Source organism: Coenobita brevimanus, chromosome 49 (assembly GCF_032717465.1).
Source record: "Coenobita brevimanus isolate Jiangsu-jjx chromosome 49, ASM3271746v2, whole genome shotgun sequence".
Lineage (NCBI taxonomy): Eukaryota > Metazoa > Arthropoda > Malacostraca > Decapoda > Coenobitidae > Coenobita > Coenobita brevimanus.
Window position 1 is genome coordinate 1305156 of NC_137002.1, and position 19376 is coordinate 1324531.

The window sequence follows — 19376 nt, forward strand, 5'->3', positions numbered from 1 at the left end:
AAAGTGTTTTCTTCCTTATTTGCCATGGCCTCTCCAAACAGCTGCTGGAAAACATGAAATATAAACCCCTTCTGTACAATTTCAGTGTTCTTTTGCTACCAGTTAACTTAAGTATTCAGCTCAGGAAAGCCCTTCAGCAGCAACAGCAGTTGTAGTTGTTGCTGCTGTTGCTACCCTTCTCCTGCACTCAAACATCCTCCTTTCAGGAAATACACAGGGGGCAAGAGATGTTTATATAATTGGGTAGCACAGCTGTTCATGTATATCAGAGCTACTACATGAAGATATGTCTCTCCTTCATGCCTCCTGTGGTGAATTATTTAAATGGCTTACATTTCAAACTGTCTTCACTATGAGGCCTCTGCCATACTGAACAACACTGTCTGAAGGTGACAAGAATATATTAACTCCAGCAATCTAGCTACTTCCTGACAGTTGTATTCAGCTTTGGTGAGGCTATGTCAACTGCAGCGGTAACTCTGAGTCTTCAATAACCCCTTCACTAACAAAGATCTGTCTTAAGTTTATCAGTTGTGGCCAACAAGAATGTACATGAAGATACAATATGTCGAAGGTCTCTAGTGTATTAACAAGTGTTCAATGACTGCTTACCTGTGTCACACATGCAAAATCATCAACTGTTCTTGCTGATCCAAGTTCATCTGGATGAGAATCCTATGGACCACTGGCTGATGCTCTCCTAACGTCCACCATCCTCCTTAAGGAGACAGGGAGAAAAATGAAGGGCATCTGCATAGAGCTGAACAGTTATGTCAGTGTCACTACATAACGGCATTCTTCCTCAGCCACAGTATTAACATTAGCATGCATAACTGTTTGGCAGTACTAACATCTTCATCCTAAGTACATTCATTATCACCACAATCATCCAGACCTCCTCTCCCATCCCTAGGGGGGTTAGGTAGAGTCCACAGAACCAGAAGCTTGACAGAATATACTACTAACCAAAGTTTGCCCAATTGAACAGACTACTTTCCCATTCACTGTAACAAAATTTCCAAATTTTATTCTTGCTAAATACAACTTATTTCAACTTGGGAAAGTAACCTAGTAGTATGGAGGTTAATGGAGGCTATATCTTAACCCTTCAGATTGAAAGCTGTCCCTAAGATTAATACTGTAAAAATGTCTGGTAGCAATTAGCAGCAGCAACAGCAGTCATCACAACCCCAAGTTCATCTGAAATGTGAGTCCGGCAGACTCCAGAAGGAAGTTGCCCTTCTTCTCCAGTCCACCATCCTTCTCTTGGGGAAAGGGGAAGGAACTGGGGGATGCCTGTATAATCAGCAAGAATAAAATACAAAATGTCACCTGGCTGAAGGGATTAACAATCAAAATGTAAGTTGAAATGGCATCTTATTTTCTAGTGTAGAATGAATTCAAGGCTATTTGATTCAATTTATGCACCTTATGACATTTCAAACTACTTTAGATCCATCATACCTACTCATGCCCATGAAGGTGTACGGGAGAAAAATAAAGTAAAATCAGCCCAATAAATGCACTGGTTTCTGAGAAAGACTAATTCAAGGTCTTTCTGGGCTGGTGGTCAAAATCCAAGTAGCTTTGTAGATTATGTAGCATCTTTTCAGTGGCAATTTATTTTAGCTATTACATCTTAACATTCTCAAATATTGTTTGTATTGTTTTACCTCCTTCAATCTAATGACATTTCTTATTCCTTTCATCCATCCATCATCCAATCCTACAGTGCCCCATGAGGAGCATAGGAGCCCGGGGCTAGGCAGATGGTCCCAACATTTAAGATGAGAGTGACCAGCCTCACTCATCCCTGAGTGGCATTATATGAGCAATCAACCCCAACCACCCCTTCAATCCAATTGGAATGCAATAATTACCCACTAAACCACTAGGCACCAAAATTTGGTTATATAGTTACCACCCAGCATAGTAAATGGTTTCCTGGTGTACAGGAAACCATTTGGCTTGTCACTCAGTGTAGTCACCCACAGGCAGAAGGAAGAGGAAAGAATGCAGGAAAGAAAGAGAGAAGAGGGAGCATAAAGTCACCAGTACGCAGAAGGACATGGAAAAAATGAAGGAAAGAAAGACAGAAGAGGATGGAAGGAAAGACGGATGGAGGAGAGGAATGGGCAGACACCCGAGAGCAGCACTACATCGAGTGAGTGGATGGTGAGCGCTGTCACCTACCAATAGACAATTTTGTTCAAACTGGAGAGACTTTTCAAACTGAAGGTGTGAGATACATCTTTCATCAACCCCTTCTCTAAAATAAACCTCTCTGAGGCTAAATAAACTGTCTGGAGATAGCATGACTTAGGTAAAATACATCATCAGATTAAAGGAGTTAATACCAACAGTATATGAAACAATAATATACAAGAGGTTACTGACATGTAATTTCCTAAATAAATTACTAAGTGTTACAAAACCATCAGAACTGCTGTGAGTACAGCCCTGGGTGGAGTCAGGAGGGTGTGATAGGTCTGGATGATGGAAATACTCCTTGTAAATATGGGTACTGAAGGCTAGGTGGTTCAACTACGATTCTTTATCTTAACTTGGTCTAGATTTCTGTCCTTTTGTAGTTTATTCCCATAGCTTGAGAGCAGAAAACAACAATGCTACAGCTCTAAATAATTTCTATTGCACTCCTTCATGACGAGAACCATTATCCAATGTTAATCTACTTTACCATTAAGAATTCAAGATGGAGAGATGGTCATTTTGGGCCATGTTAGAGTATAACCAGCATACCAGGTATTTAAGGTAATCAATGGGGTGGAGGATAGAAAAAAAGAAAGCATGACAGGATGGGATACTGGTGGCCATGTGGTAAAGGAATTAATTTTTTTGACAATCACATCATGGGAGAAATGGGAGAAGTGGGCAGAGAGGGATAAAGCAGAAGGAAATGTATACAACTAATATGAGTTTTTAAAAATTACAGTGTACTGGACTGGTCTGATAAAACAGTCTGGTAAGGTTAAGGTCTCTCATAAAAGAAAATTATGACATAATGATGAAACTGAGCTCCAACTACAAATACAGTATATGATATGAATACCATTATGAGCACCAATATGACACCTAGTGGTTCATGGCGTGTGACAATTCAAGAATGCACTGTATTGTATGTATAAGTAAGCTTTTGGCGAGTAGAGTCCACATTTTCAGTCTCCTGGGTATAAACTTGGGTTATGAAGAATTATCCCCCTTAGCCTGAATTAAATCCCATACTACAACAGATATAACAGAACTCTGGTTACACTACAAGATGGGCACCAAACTTGAGAGAGCTAAGCTGTGAAGAAAGGCTTGAAAAATTAAACCTACCAACACTACAGGACAGAAAGAAAAGAGGAGACATGATTATTTTATACAAAATGCATCACAGGAAAAGAGAACAGAGACATAAAAGAGTATATAACCAATGGGGAAGCAACATCAAGGGGACACTGCAAAAAAAATTGTACAAAAAGGGAGGTGATATGGAAATTCAGTTTCCCAAACAGAGCAATTGATCAGCAGAATGCACTACCAAATTAAATAGTATGTGTCAAAAATATTCATAAATTTAAAGAAATGTATGACAAACATGGTTCAAAACACGGGACGGAATGAGCTTGAATCATTCTTGTAAAAATACTATTAGGTAAGAACAATAAGGTAAGAACTGGTTTCTCAGCCTAATGGATTGGCTCTCCTCCCAATTAATTTGGTTTTCCAAGACTTAACTTTACTGATCCATGTACAGAAGTTTCTGTCTCACATCCACAGTATTCTACAATCCATTTGATAGAATATCCAATTCAATCACCTATTACCTCAGTGGTCATATGATCTGGACTCCAATATACCAAGTTCTTCCCTCCACCAAAGTCTCTCTTGCAGCTCAGACAACTTCAGCAAACAAATCTCCTCCGCTTACACTATTAAGAGAGATCAGTTCTGAAAAAATGTCAATCTGGAATGGTAATGTGGCCAGCAATAATTTTTTTTCTTTTTTTTTTTAACAAAATTCAAGCTAATATGTATTTGCAAAGTTGCATTCATTTACTAATAATGGATGTAATATGTAAAATGTATTGAAACAACAAAAGGGCATTCAGTACACTATATTTTGTATCAAACATTGTGTAAAAATGTTCTTAAATTATGCAGAAAGTATACAGTATATACTGTAATAACATATATTACAAGTACTGTAGTCCACTTAAAAACAAGAATAATATATATATATATACACAAAAGACTTGAGAAGTAGACAACTTAGTCATAACAAATAATACTGCACAAGTGATAATACTGGCACATTGAATATCCTGTATTAATATCCAGCATGGACAGGACAGTTCACTGGGTTACTGTATCATAAGTAAAGTTTGGCAACAATCTCCTATCTCACTCCGCATCACCCTGTCTCTTGCCCTACAGATAAAAAACAGGGTTCCATCTAACTTACTACCTTATTTAGCTGATGACTGTGGTGGTGGTTGTGAGCTGTTCTCCATTCCCTTGTGGTTTAATTGGACATTGCTGAAATACATTTACATTTTATTCAGGACATATCAACTTTAAGGCAACACACTCATTATTATAAGCTCAATCTGAATAACGTGTAAAAGCTACAACTCTTTGCTTTGTAATGTTTGTATAGAGTCACACTGGTTCTGGAAAGCTGTGCTCAGCCATCACCTACATGTGTCCTGTTGTCTGGTTTTGATATTCAGTTTAAATTGGTGGTGGTAAGCTAGTATATGTTCACATCCTGTTCATTCATATTTATTATTTATACCGACTGATGCAGCCCATGATCAGGATAGTACAACATCTGGACTTCCATATGCAACATAAAATTACAAGAGCGGGATGAATCCCGTGCTGAAATAATGAACTGTGTACCTCTCATGCCACGTGGACCATGACCGGTAATACTGTATAAGTTTTGTTTTTTGGTGCAAGTGATTTATATTTGTGGTCTTTGCACATCCTGTTGTTATTCTTCAGGATTTGTTTCAGGCTTTTTAATCTATTCTGTGTTTGCAGCTGTTAGGGTTAGGCCCAACTTATGCTTACATGATATGCTGTTATTTGGATGAACTATTTCAGCAATTCCCTCTGCTATCCGAGATAATGCCAATGAAGGATTTCAAGGCATCAAGCTTATTAAGTGTGAGCTATTGTTTTGTCATACCCAAATTAGTATCATCAGTCTCCACCACAAAACTTAACTTACTTCTATCTCTGACTCTCCTTTGGTTACTACTGGCAGGTGTTGTTCCCGTGACGTCACCAGGCGCTGTAAACAAGTGGGCACCTCCTGCTGTGATGCTTTCAACATGTCCACTAATTCTGGCACCAAAGTAGTAAGGTTCTTCTTATTACTGAAGAAGCTGGTAGCCAAACCTATCACAACACACCATATTAGTGCATGCCTATGTGCCTGGAGTATCATCATCAAACATTCACTGACACTTCCCTGCTAATTGTGGCAATGGAAGGTGTTAAATATGATGTCATATGAAAGCATTATGAAGTACACAACAAGAATATGAGAAGGAAGGACACTGTGAAATTCAGGAGGAGACAGAAAAGATACAATACTGGCTGGGGACTGCTGGAGAACTTTTGTTTGTTAGAGTATGCTGTGGTAGAGCACACTTACAACCAGCAACGGGTGTTTTGTGACCGCATGATAAGCGAGTGAGCATTTGTACATATACCTATCATCATAATTTCATCTTGGTACAAACTTTCAACATTTCTGGTGAGGCAGTTGAATAATAACAGAAGAATAACTGAGCTAAAATATTTACTTTCTCACGTTTTCTCATTCTCATGCTTTCTCTCTGGATGTGCATGTAGTGAGGGGCCATAGCATTTATCACATACACAGTGTTTGATTTTCTGCTCCCAACTTGCTGTGTCAACAAACTGCGTCAATAAACGCTTGGCTATTGGTCGAATGATAAAACCCAGAAGTGGGGTGATTACGATTGCTGATTTCACCCCCTAAACATAGAAAAAAACATTCACATAAAATTAGGAGTGTAATATCTGATATTCAATTGTTAGAATTCATGTAAGAAAACATAGTATTGCAACAGGAAATCTTTTTTCATTTGATTTCATACTGGAGCATGTCAACTGAAGCTCTCAGTACATTCCTTGGAAAGCTGGGATTCCAAACGGTTTCTTTGGTCTCATGAGTAAATACTGTATGCAGTAGGACCCTGCAACTAACATTTTTTTGACTAGTGATTTCAAGTCTAGCGACAGGACAGAAACTGTCTTCAGCTTCATAACAAGCGACAAAACCTCAAAACTAGTGACTCTGTGGCAATTGTCGTCTAGTGAGCAAGCCGCAAGGCACATTTCGACTCGTTTTCCTAGCGAGCGAGTCTCTTCTAGCGAGTGAGCTGCACCTAGTGAGCAGTCATATGGCGTGTTTTGATTCACTGTTGTCCTGCACATCACTATCCTACTGCGACCTTGCCCATTTTTTTATACCTGGCTACCCCCATTGTTCACTGTTTTCGCTAGCCTCATGGCTTCTGTGGCTGGTTGGTGGAAATGGTGGTGAACCTAATGACTATGCAAGGTTTGAAAGAGATGATGAGATACTACAGGTGATACAAAGAAAGGCTGGTGCTCGAGAGGGTGGCAATGGTAGAGAGGAGGGTGGCGATGGTAGTGGTAGCGTTTATTCCCAGTAGGCATGCACACTCCCAGCTCCCAAGTTTTTCTTTCAATAAACTGCATTCTGAGCATTTAATGGTGACTTTCTGTTGCTCTGTCCTATTATTTATAGTAAGTACATAAAAATGTACATATCGGTAGGGTATTTGTGGATTTTTGTTGCTTATGCATTGTTTTCTTAGTACCTAGCACTAAACCGGATATTCCCATGTGTGTTTTGGTGTCTAAATAACTGAAATACCAAAGAACGCTGCCACAATTAGGTGGGGAACTGAACATACAGGTTGGGTATGGGCTGGGTATTAATAGGTAGGATATTGCTCTGTATCCAGATTTCAGCCATATCCGTATACACTGATGGCTCTATAACGTTGAATATGTGAGGGATTACTGTATAACATGCTATACGTTCCCATCCATTCCTCAACAACTTAAGAATTTTACAAACCCTTGTTGTCACTATGGCTACAGGCTCATCTGAAATATGAACCCAGTGGACTGCAGACTGATGTGAAATTCCCAAATTACGGATATGGTTATGAAAGTACAAGGGATCTTTGTATGCAGCATATGTTTGAAGTGTAATGCAGCATGGTAGTGAGACCCGGGCAATAATGGAAGAGGACATTTGCAGGCTCAAATGTACAAAAATGACAATGATTAGGTGGATGTGCAGTGCGTCCCCGAGTGCGAGGCCTGGAGGAGCTAGGTTTATGATGGAAGAGTTGAGAGGTTGGATGGGACTGGAGTGTATTTGGTGTTGTGATGAGGAGAGGTAGATTGAGATGGTTTGGGAATGTGGAGAGGGTGGGGGATGACAACTGCATGCACAAAGTGAGCAGTGTTAACGTTAGGGGTAGGGTTGCAAGAGGCAGACTAAAAAAGACCTGGGATGAAGTCACTGAGTGTGACCTCAGCAATAAAGGACGGAATAAGGATGCTCCCAGAGCTCGAGCAGCATGGAGAGACGCCATTAAGTGGCAAAGGCCGTCGCATGCAAGCATGATGGAGCCTTTAAAAATGAAACGAACCATGCATAATCACTGCAAATTACAAGTTTTTCACCTACTGTAATATTAACATTGAGCTGTAACCCACAAAAAATATGTTCTTATAAAATAATGATAATAATAATAATAATTTGTGGTAGGTGGGGGCACTCACCATCCACTCACTTGATGTAGTGCTGCTCTCGGGTGTCTGCCCTTTCCTCTCCTCCATCCTTCTTTCCATCCATCCTCTTCTGTCTTTCTTTCCTTCATTCTTTCCTCTTTCTTCTGCCTGTGGGTGACTTACACTCTCTCTTGTGTCTTTCTTTCCTTCATTCTCTCCTCTTCCTTCTGCCTGTGGGTGACTCTACACTGAATGACAAGCCAAATGGTTTCCTGTATACCAGGAAACTATTTACTACGTTGGGTGGTAACCATACAGTATAACCATATTTTGGCTCCTGGTGGTTTAGTGGGTAATAAAGGTGTTCCAGTCGGATTGAGCCGGTGAAGGTTTATATCCAAGGGATGGTTGGGGTTTATTGCTCACGTAATGCCCCTCAGGGATGAGTGAGGCTGGTCACTCTCATCTTAAATGCCAGGACCAACTTTCCTAGCCCCGGGCTCCTACGCTCCTCATGGGGCAACGTAGGATTAGATGATGGATGGATGGATGAATAATAATAATAAAAATAATATTACTGTAATAATAATAATAATAATAATAGCTCATCTTAAATGTCAGGACCAACTTGCCTAGCCCCGGGCTCCTACGCTCCTCATGGGGCAACGTAGGATTAGATGATGGATGGATGGATGAATAATAATAATAAAAATAATATTACTGTAATAATAATAATAATAATAATAATAGCTCATCTTAAATGTCAGGACCAACTTGCCTAGCCCCGGGCTCCTACGCTCCTCGTGGGGCAACGTAGGATTGGATGATGGATGGATATAATAATAACCCATTAATATTTACTATCCTAATACAATAAATCCTTGTTTTATGTCAGTAACGTGTTCCAAAATATCACAACTTTTTCCATACAACTGGTACAGCAAATTGAGGAAAACTGGAAATTCAGCTTTACACATAACATCAGAATTTTAATGGGCAATTTTTCCGTAAATTACTGTAGACTTAATAGCAAAAAAAAAAGACCACCAAATTTACAAAACATATTATGATGACCTTTCATACAGGTAATACTGTACTGTATATGCCCCTCCAGCTAATATTAATATATTCTACGGCTCGCATTCCTGTCAAATTATAATGCTTTCTAGCACATTTCCTTAACAATTTATTTTGCATACTGCACATTAACCTCTTTGATGGTGCTAGGGATGGACACTTTCATGTGGTGGTACCAATATAACCTGGCAGCTTCACTACTCACTCATTCAAATGCTCCTCTACTATCTCCTTCTTCATGAAAGGAAGAAGGTGGACTGCCACATGACAATATCAGCCTGCAGTCCACTGGGTTCACACCAGATGAACCCTGAGGCTAAACTGCTACTATTCTCTTCAATTATATTTGTCCTGATATCACCACAGATTGCAGAAATAAGGGAATATTAATGAGCTATGCACAGAAATTCACTGGTTAGGAAGAAGTTCTAGTAAGCTTCCTTAACCAACAAGAATATGGGTCTGTGTTATTGTGTCTAAAGGATTGTTATCCAATGGCAAATATAGGAGCTGGTGGTGGAGTGATTCCGTGTCCAGCTTGCAAATGTGAGATATCAATTTTGCTTTGGACAGACAGACTATTGGACAAAATCTGTATCCCTTTGTCCCTGTTCACCTGACAATACAACCATAAAATCTACTGTAGGATGTTTTATTCAAAGGAAAGATTGGAACTTAGCAAAAGCAACTGATTAACTACCTTAACGAATGTTTGCAGTCAAAAGGTATTAATCACAAGGTTTCATCTTCAACAGCAGAACCTGAGAAAAAGAGTAAATGGGCCTTACCAACTTTGTCTGGGTGACCGGTATAGCTAAGGCAGATGCTGTACTTCTCGATGTCCTGAGGCATGTCGTACAGGATGACATGCATTACTGAGGGTAAATCCACAGCTCGGATAGCCATCTGAAAAACAGCAGGAGGTAAGAAATAATATCATGATCATCATCATCATTATCACCATCCCAACCCTTTCCCCCTCCTAAAGATGGGGTCAGGCAGGATTCAGAAAGGAAGATGGGAGAAAACACAAGAGAAAACTATGATAATCAAGAGCAGGGCCCGTAAAATGGGCCACACATTCATGTACCTCTTAAGCCCTTCGAATCATAATTCCACCTCACAGGCATAACCATCCACTATACTGTATATATATGGTTGGTGGGGGCGCTCACCATCCACTCACTCGATGTAGTGCTGCTCTCGGATGCCTGCCCTTTCCTCTATTCCGTCCTTCTTTCCATCCTTCCTCTTCTGTCTTTCTTTCCTTCACTCTTTCCTCTTCCTCCTGTCTACGGGTGACTCTATGATGAGTGACAGGCCAATGGTTTCTTGTACACCAGGAAGCCATTTACTAAACTGGGCAGTAACCATATAACCAAATATGGCAACTGGTGGTTTAGTGGGCAATTAAAGTGCTCCAGTCAGACTGAGCCTGTGCAGATTTATATCCAAGGGGTGGTTGGGGTTTATTGCTCACGTAAAGCCACTCAGGGATGAGTGAGGCTGATCACTCTCATCTTAAATGTATGTATATATATATATATATATATATATATATATATATATACACACAGTAACCTCTCAACTAACGCGAGTTTAAAAAACGCATTTTCGTTTTAACACGAGCAACTATTTAAGGAGATATGTTTAACTAACAAGGGTTTCTTGATTTAACGTGACTTTACACTTACGTGATGGTTTCAAATTAGCCGCGCGCACCTTGGACAGTCCCGAGCCGATAGACTGTGTGTGGCAATTTATGCATAAATACAATTTTTTATTTGCCTGTTGCTTAAACTGGTTTTTTTCGAACTATAATATTCGAAAATGAAGTTTGGCCCCATTCTGAGCAATTTGGCTCATTTTCAGACAAAATGTAGCCAGGAAAGTGGTGGCAGATCTAAACTGTTTCAACTTGATGCTGCAGAACAGAAAGAAGAAAACCACTCAGATCAAGATAGAGCAGTTATTTACGAAGAAGACAGAAAACTTAAGCAAGTTATCTTCATCACCAATAGCACAGCAGTCAGAGGAAGAGGAAGGACAGCAGAGCGAGGAGGGACAACAGATTTAGGGTGGGGAGCGGTGGGGGGTGGGGGAGTGGGGTGAGGAGGAACAGCAGCAGACGACGAGTGATGCATAGATGAAGTGAGGAGGTGTGTTGTTATTATTTGTGACCTACTTACTGTAATGAAAATGTTGCTTTTACTCTAGTGTTTTTATGACCTACTAATGCATTAATAATATTAAGGAACTTTCACAATGCCGTGAATGAAGCAGAATTGAAAGAAAATCCACGTAAAAAACGAAAACAGTATGTATTTTGGGAGAAGTAAACAACGCTTCGGTCCAACTACGGCTCAAATGTTGTTTATTTCTCCCCAAATATACTGTTTTTGTTTTTTACGTGGATTATCTTTCAAATTAATATTGTTGCTTTTAAGTTTAGAGTAGCATAGCTCCCCAAATGGGTAGACTTTCCCAGAGTCCAGGAACGTAACCCCCAATATTACAATTGCTTCTTATGGGAAAATTATGTTTAAATAACACGTTTTTAACTAACGCGACCTCTCCAGGAACCTAACCCTCGCGTTATTTGAGAGGTTACTGTATATACAGACAGAAAAAAGATAGACAGATAGATAGAAGATATATAGATGGATACACACACACACACACACACACAGAGCAAGACAGAATTTTAATCAGTTTATGGGATTAACCAATCTCTTTAACAGATAACTACAGTACTATCACTGATTATTATTTTCATATTTAAATCTTTGTTTACAGCCACACAGTGATAATGATGGTGATATTAGTTGAAAACCAGATAATGACAATGATACTACCTACCAGTGTACCAATCATGACGGGACACTGGCCAGAGCAGAACAGTCTGACAGCCTCCTCCCGCTCTGTGGAACTACGCTCCCCATGGATGCTGGTCACCGGGTACCCATTTTGGTTTAACAGCACATCCAGGGCATTCACGTCCTTCTTCTTCTCCACAAACACTAGAGTCAGGGCATCTGGGGAGGGTAGAAGTTGTCAGGATTGGTTATATTTGGTTAAGTGAAGTGAGGTGAGATGAAGCGATATGAGGTGAGATGTGAGGTCAGATCAGATGTTAAGTTAGACTTTGACATGCTTGGTGTCCCTAAAACTGGCTGCCATGAGGACAATGAGAAGGGAGAGGCATTTGTGTTTCTCCTACATCCTTGTCTCTGAATGGAATACATAATTTTTTCCCTTTTTTTGTTAGATTTTCTTTTCTTTTTTTTCCTCTCTTCCTACAACTTTATTCAGCTTAAGAGAGGCTTTCTGACATGGAGGGATTATATACGGCCTTTATTAATCCCTTCAGCACAAAAGATCTTTCTAAAGCTGAATATAATAATCTAGAAGTAGCAAGAATAGATAAAGATTTACAGACAGATAAGCAGATAGACAGACATACAGGCTACACAAACAGATACCAGAAAAATATATCATCTGATTTTGAAGGAGTACTGTTAGCTGGACTTTTCTGCATAAGTGGTAATACTGGTATCACTGACCCTCTCACAGCAGGTTTAACTCTAGTACTGTATTCTGTTCCCATTAATGCCAGACTTCATCCATCTCAAAGTGAGTCATAGGAGCCTGAGAATGAAGCAAGGATTAACGATACCTTTGCCATGCTTTGTGTCCCTAATATAAGCAGCCATGATGATACTGATGAGGTAAAAGCATTTGGGTAACTATGCCAGTGATTTAAGTGAAACAAACTTACCTGACTCAGCCCAAGAATGTCATTTTCATATCATTCTTGCTATCTTCAGCTGATTTTACTATGCTTAGGATAAATTTATTGATACAGAAATGTTAGATTTAGCTTTCATTACCCTTTCAAGACCAGAGGGCTCTATGCAGAATAAATGCCTCTGAAAGTAGTAAGAATAACTAAAAATGACATCACCCAGATTCCAGAGGCTAAATGAGGACTAACTACATGTACTGAGCACTACTGTATACCTTTGCCATTACTGATGTCCCTTATACCAGCAGCCATGAGGATACTGATGAGGAATGAGCGTTTGTGTTCTTCCCCTACCGGCACTATCTTCTGGATCACATCACTTCTCGGCAAGTTTACATAACCCACTTTCAGGAACACAAAGTCATCTAGAAACTCCTGTAAAATAATAATAATATAAAAATGTACAGTATGTCATCATTTCAATCAGACTTCGTCCCTTTGTTCTTTTTTTTTGTTATTCACAATAAATTACACAGAGTGCCCATTTGCCCCTCGGATCAAGTCACCCCAAAAATCCTGCAAATTTAAAACAAAAGAAACATTAAATCTATAAAGGTTTCATTATATAGTAAGTTCTTTTTTTAAATGTTCTTTTCTGCTATTAACCCCTTCACTAAGATTCTTCTTCTTCTTCTACTTTTTTTTAAACCATACCACCAACAGATATTATTATTCAATGATCTATTCAACTCTAGTATGGAGGGATTTCATAACGGCTAAATCTTTCCCTCCAGTTCAAAAAGTCTCAGAGTTATAGTCAATCATCCTGAGGCAGCAAAAATATAAAACCATCCGAATGAAGGGTTAATTCTACAATATAGTACTGTACTTGGAAGCCCTCTAGTACCATTCCTATACCATACTATTTTTACTCTAACTTGGCCCTGATTTTTGTCCTCCTGTAGTTTATTTCATGTAGCTCAGCAGCAGACTGTGCTAATAAAACAAAGAAGGTAATAGTACTGTAGTGGTAGTTATAGCCTGCAATGTCAACTCAGTGGACTGAAGGCTGAAGCAGGATCAAGAGTGAAATACTGCACATCTAATCACTCTTCAGAACATGTGGGATGAGTAATGTTGGTAATTATACCAAGATCATGAAATGAACAGTTCTAGAACAAGTGAGAACTGGGAACAAGGATCATTGTCTAGTGCTGGTAGAAAGATTTTTGGGCAAGAGGTGTCGCCTTACAGACCAAACTAAAGTAATCTCTCGATTATCCGGACGGCCATTACCTGGAAAATCCATTAACCAGATGCTGTGATCTGGCTGTTCAAAACCATTATTCATACATTTTTTCAAAATATCCGGACAAAATGCTTCTCTCTGGGCAGAAATTATGGTCGCGTGAAAAATTTCCACCTGGAGAGGCAGGAATAGCCTGCCGGCACTGCCATGTCTAGCTGGGTAGTTTACCCAATGTCCGATAGAGACCCCCCCCTCACTCAGTCTTAATTTCTATGCGGTGATTATTTAGTAAACAGCTCCTCTCAAACAGTTGTTATGGCGGCACTCATGATAGCTATTGTGGTTGTTTCCTACCTGCTTCAGGCCTTGCTATTCCTTGCGTGCCTCTTCATGGGGTGTGTGATGATGGCCCCTTCACCATGGAAAAGGAAGAGGGTAGTGTTGACTCTGGGGAAGTGGGAGATCCTGGGTAAGATTGATGTGGGATGGTCGAATTGTGAGTATTGACGCTGATTTTATTTTAGCTTACTGCACTGTACCATGGTTTTATTCTGTTCTATCATTAATTTATTCCATTTTACCATTATGTTTTGTGTACCCACTGCATTTTTCTTGTGTAGCTGGTTTTTTCATGTTTTCTTGTCACTGCAGGGTATGGCCCTGCAGTGGTGATTGCTTATCTGTGGTTGATGGGTCTTCTTGACCATGGGAATTGCTTGGCTGTGGTTTATAGGTCTGCTTGACCAGATAGTGTTAAATAACAGGAACAAGTGTTGTACAATGTGGCCTTTTACAATGGCTTTCAAAGTTAGGTTATGTACAAGGGGGGGGGGAGGGGAGAAGTCCATTATGCAAATGGAGCCATTACCTGGACATGCCTTTAGCTCTATCATGTCGGATAATCGAGGGATTACTTCGCAGTTTTGAAAAGCTAATGATGATTCACTGCAATGCTGTGCTCTAAGTTGTTAACTGCCATGATGTTAGGCTTTGTTCCAGTGGGAAATGTAATTGATTTTCTCTTTAATGTACAATATTGTTGCTGAAAATATCATTTGCAAGATCTGTCTTACAGTGTGATCTCACATCTAACAAGTTCACATCTAACGTATTCGCATCTAACGACACTATTGGACCTCTACCCATATTCGAATCTAACGAGGAAGTTTCAAATCTAATGAAAAAAATCTCAGGCGTGTGGTTGAAATCTGCCACCACCTTGGCCAAGTGCATGACATCATTGGCCTGGGAAAACATCACAACCGACACTATAAAGCATGCTTGGCATCTCCTCCCCGACTTGGTATCACCCAACTCAAGTAAACGGCAGTGCAAGGCTAAACTTCTCCGTAAGGCAGTTGAGGCAGCCAGAAATATCCCAGCACCAGGTTCTGATCAAGTTGATGAGGCCCTTGTAGCGGAAATATTGCAACCAGAGGAAACAAAAACTGCTGAAGAGATGGTGGAAGATGCATAGCTTCAGTTGATGGCACAAGAAGAAGAAAGCAAAGAAGAAAACAAAAAAGAAAGCAAAGTTACAGCCGGCTACCTGTCGAGGAAGATTACCGATCTGGCACCAATGGAAAAGTTTCGGCGTGGTACCAGCACATCAGAGTCTCTGTGGGTGGGAAAGATGTTACCTTTGCTACAGAAAGTAAACCAGGAGCTCAGTGAAACCTATGCAAAGAAAGTGAATGAAAGAAGATAAACAGTTATCACCGAATATTTAAACAAACGCCATGAGCTTAGGGAAGTTGTGGCAAATCTCGATGGAATGAAGGACAAGAGCAGGTGAGTGATGATGATAACATACTGAATCTTCTTAGTGACATTCCTGATTACTGTTCTGGATCTGTTGGGAAGGAAAAGAATACAGATGGAGAGATAACAAAACTCGTGGAGGCATCATGAGAGGCAGTGAATAGCAAGAGGAGGGAGGAGGGTGGTGGTGGTGGTGGTGGTGGCATAGGTGTGGAGGAGGGAGGGGGAGCAGCCCAGTAGCCTCCCTTCCTGCCTCGGATACCAACTTTTGTCTTACCCACACACCTCATTCATCACTCACAGGTGAGTTATCCACATTATTTTTTGACTATGAGTATATAAACCTAAAATTGTGATGATACAGACTCACCTCCGCAAGCCACTGTATTTCTCTGGGAAGGGTTGTGGAGAGGAGCAGTGTCTGGCGTTGGCTCGGGTGACACTGGGTGTAGTTCTGCAGCACTCGACATATCTGTGCTTTCAACCCCCCCTGCAGCATCTTGTCAATCCCTTGCACAACCAGATGCCTAAGTACCAGAGAGAGCTGCTTGTCTTACCAACATCACAACCATCATCCTGATCTTTTTGCCCCATTCAAGAAGGGGATAAGGTAGGGTCCAGCAAACAAGGAATGCAAAAGCAAATTTAAACTCTTATGGGTTGGAGTACATTAACAAATCTCACCTAGTATCACTCTGCTTATATGGCTGCCACCTAACGTACCTTGCAGTACCATACAGTAAATGGCATCCTGAACTATGAGATGCAACTGGTTTGTTAGTCTGTGTAGTCATCTGGAGGTATCTACAGTACACATCAAGTGGATAGAGCTTCTCACCTGCAGTAATCAAATCCTATGGCATCATAGTCAATGAGTTTATCAAAGCAGGTAGCCTCTGTGATGAGGATGTGGTAGCTGGATGAGTAGCCTCGAAACTGAATCATCGTATCATCGTCGCTGTGTATCATGAAACAACGCACTTGTGACCTGCAGGTAGGGGGGACCTTTTTAGCAATTTTATAGCCAACTCTAGATACTCATTTACATATTTCTCAATGTATCATTACCTAACATTTTTGAAAAATGTATCTCTACTAAGTTTTTGCTACCGGTATTTTATCTTCTTTCTTAGTAACTTCTGGACTTATCTAAATGCAAGCCATCCATCTGAAAGGTCATCCATCAAGTATGACTGGCGTCACTAACATTATACTTTTGATACAATATTCCAACAGGTACTGGTACCACGAATATCCACTGTAACATATCTTTCTTATCATAACCTTCCCATCCCAAACTATCTTTCCACATAAATCCATTTCTAGGGCCATCACTCTTGACTTTCTGTTTTCATGATATACCCAAGCCCTACAACCATACATATGAGTTCGGCCTGACAGACCAGGGATGAGCGACAACAACAAAACCCATACACAGGGCAAAGAAAACAATGAAGTAATAATAATAATAACAGTACTATAACAGCCAATCTTATATACAGTACCCCCACTGAGAAGTAGGGGTGTGAGGCTAGGCTTATGTAGTACAGTACATATAAGGATAGACAACTCAGCCTACTTCTCCCGATGGCATTACATGATCAAAAACCTCCAGTGTCCTCTTGGAGATCAATCTATTCAAGGCCATCACTTTCTCTGGGAAGTTTAAACACCAGACCACCCACCTGTAAGTGAATCTTTGACACTCTTCATAGATCCGTGTAACCTGTACATGTGATGCTGCCACAAACACAGCCAAAGGGAAGCGCCTGGGCTGAGCTTCATGACTTGGCTCCATCTGTGGGGGACAAACAACATTAGGTCATATTTTAAGTGGCTTTGGAAACTTGTGCAACATTTTTTCATTAGCAATTTATTCAGGAGATTACGGCTCAATATTGTCTTGTAGCTTTCTGATGAAAACATATCATTATTAAATCATATTGTATCGTTTATAAAGGCTCCTGCATGCTTGCATAAGTCGGCTTTAGTCACATGCAGGCACGTTGGAGCCCTTAAAAATGATATGATACGTTATAATATTTATAATACAGGCATACCCCAGTTAAACGATCTACTTGGTTTGGTAAAACCCCATCGTTAGGTGGGGTATTGTATATCGGGGTACTTTTAACATGTATTTCAACCAGCCTTGGGTTTCCCCCCAAACCAAGTCCAAAACCCAACCAGATGAGCCCAAAAACAGGTTTAAAGGCAATCTAAATGGCCTAACAGCTGTCAAGGAAGCTAACCTAAGCCTAACACCTGTAAATAACTCACTTAAACCAACAAATCAAACCAGAATATCATAAAATATAAGTCTGGAAAACTCCAGCTGAGTAAACTGTACCCCAAAACGACAATGTTCGCCACACCTATGGCTAAAACACATTAATCAAAGTCCAAAAACAGTTTATAAATCAACCTGAACACACATTTTAGTCTAAAATATCATAAAAATCGGAAAGAAAAATGAAAACCCATTGTTAAACCGGGGTTTGGCCATTGTTAGGCGGGCTATGGTGCAATTTCTACCCCCATCGTTAAGCCGGGGTATTGCATCTAGGGGTATCATATGTTGAGGTATTACTGTACAGTATATGTTTTCATTAGTAACATACATGCAATATGAATAACACTGAATAACATACAGGAGAATGATAATACAAAATGCTAAGGAAGAGAGTAACATTAAAATATAATGCTAGTCATGAAGACATGCTTTGGATAGACTGCAGTGCAGTCATAATATTCCTTTATTCTGTCCATCCATCCATCCGTCATCCAATCCTACATTGCCCCATGAGGAGTGTAGGAGCCCAGGGCTAGGCAGTTGGTCCCCACATTTAAGATGAGAGTGACCAGCCTCACTCATCCCTGAGTGGCATTACATGAGCAAGCAACCCCAACAACCCCTTGGATATAAAACCGGCTCAATCCGACTGGAGCACAGATAATTACCCACTAAACCACCAGGCGCCAAAATTTGGTTATATGGTTACCACCGAACATAGTAAATGGTTTCCTGGTGTACAAAAAACCATTTGGCTTGTCACTCAGTGTAGAGTCACCCTCAGGCAGAAGGACGAGGAAAGAACGAAGGAAAGAAAGACAGAACGGGGAGTGTAAAGTTACCCGTAGGCAGAAGGTCAAGGAAAGAATGAAGGAAAGGAAGACAGAAGAGGATGGAATGAATGAAGGATGGAGGAGAGGAAAGGGCAGACATCCAACATCAGCATTACATTGAGTGAGTGGATGGTGTCACTGTTAAAAAAATAATAATAATAATAAAAAAAAAATGAAGAGGTGAAGATCTTTGCCCAGTTATGACAGACGAACTGTAATAAACATACCTTTACGGGGCCATTAAGCAAGATCTGGTGGAGGATGGGAATTATGAAGGAGGAGATTGTCCCTTTCCCATGTCGTACGAACACCATCAAGTCTCTCTTTGCTAAGACAACTGGCATCACATGTCTCTGGAAAAAAATGAAAAAATGTGAGTGACGTGGAGGGAGAAAGTGGAAAGACCAAGGATAAGAAAGAGTGACAGGGTGATGAGGTCTATGAATGTGGGTTGCATGAATTTGAGGGACAGCAGTCTGATCTTGGGGAACAGGGCGATATGGACGCAATTTGTTTGTGGCCATCCATCCAGGATTAAGGTGAGTTGCTATAGGCAAACAGAAACATACAAGTTAATTTTACAAACTGCAGCATGATATA

At 40.3% G+C, this 19376-nt stretch overlaps 1 protein-coding gene across 1 annotated transcript; it reads right to left on the reverse strand.

Moving 5' to 3' along the window:
- Window positions 1-4476: 4476 nt before the first annotated feature.
- On the reverse strand, window positions 4477-19120 carry LOC145399444 (putative ATP-dependent RNA helicase an3). The gene is made up of 9 exons (XM_080272059.1): window positions 19004-19120; window positions 17336-17448; window positions 16489-16638; window positions 16021-16177; window positions 12916-13075; window positions 11755-11930; window positions 9684-9801; window positions 5243-5412; window positions 4477-4542 (listed from the first exon to the last, which is right to left on the reverse strand). The coding sequence occupies exons 1-9, from the start codon at window positions 19118-19120 to the stop codon at window positions 4477-4479; spliced, it is 1227 nt and encodes a 408-aa protein (XP_080128185.1).
- Window positions 19121-19376: the final 256 nt, after the last annotated feature.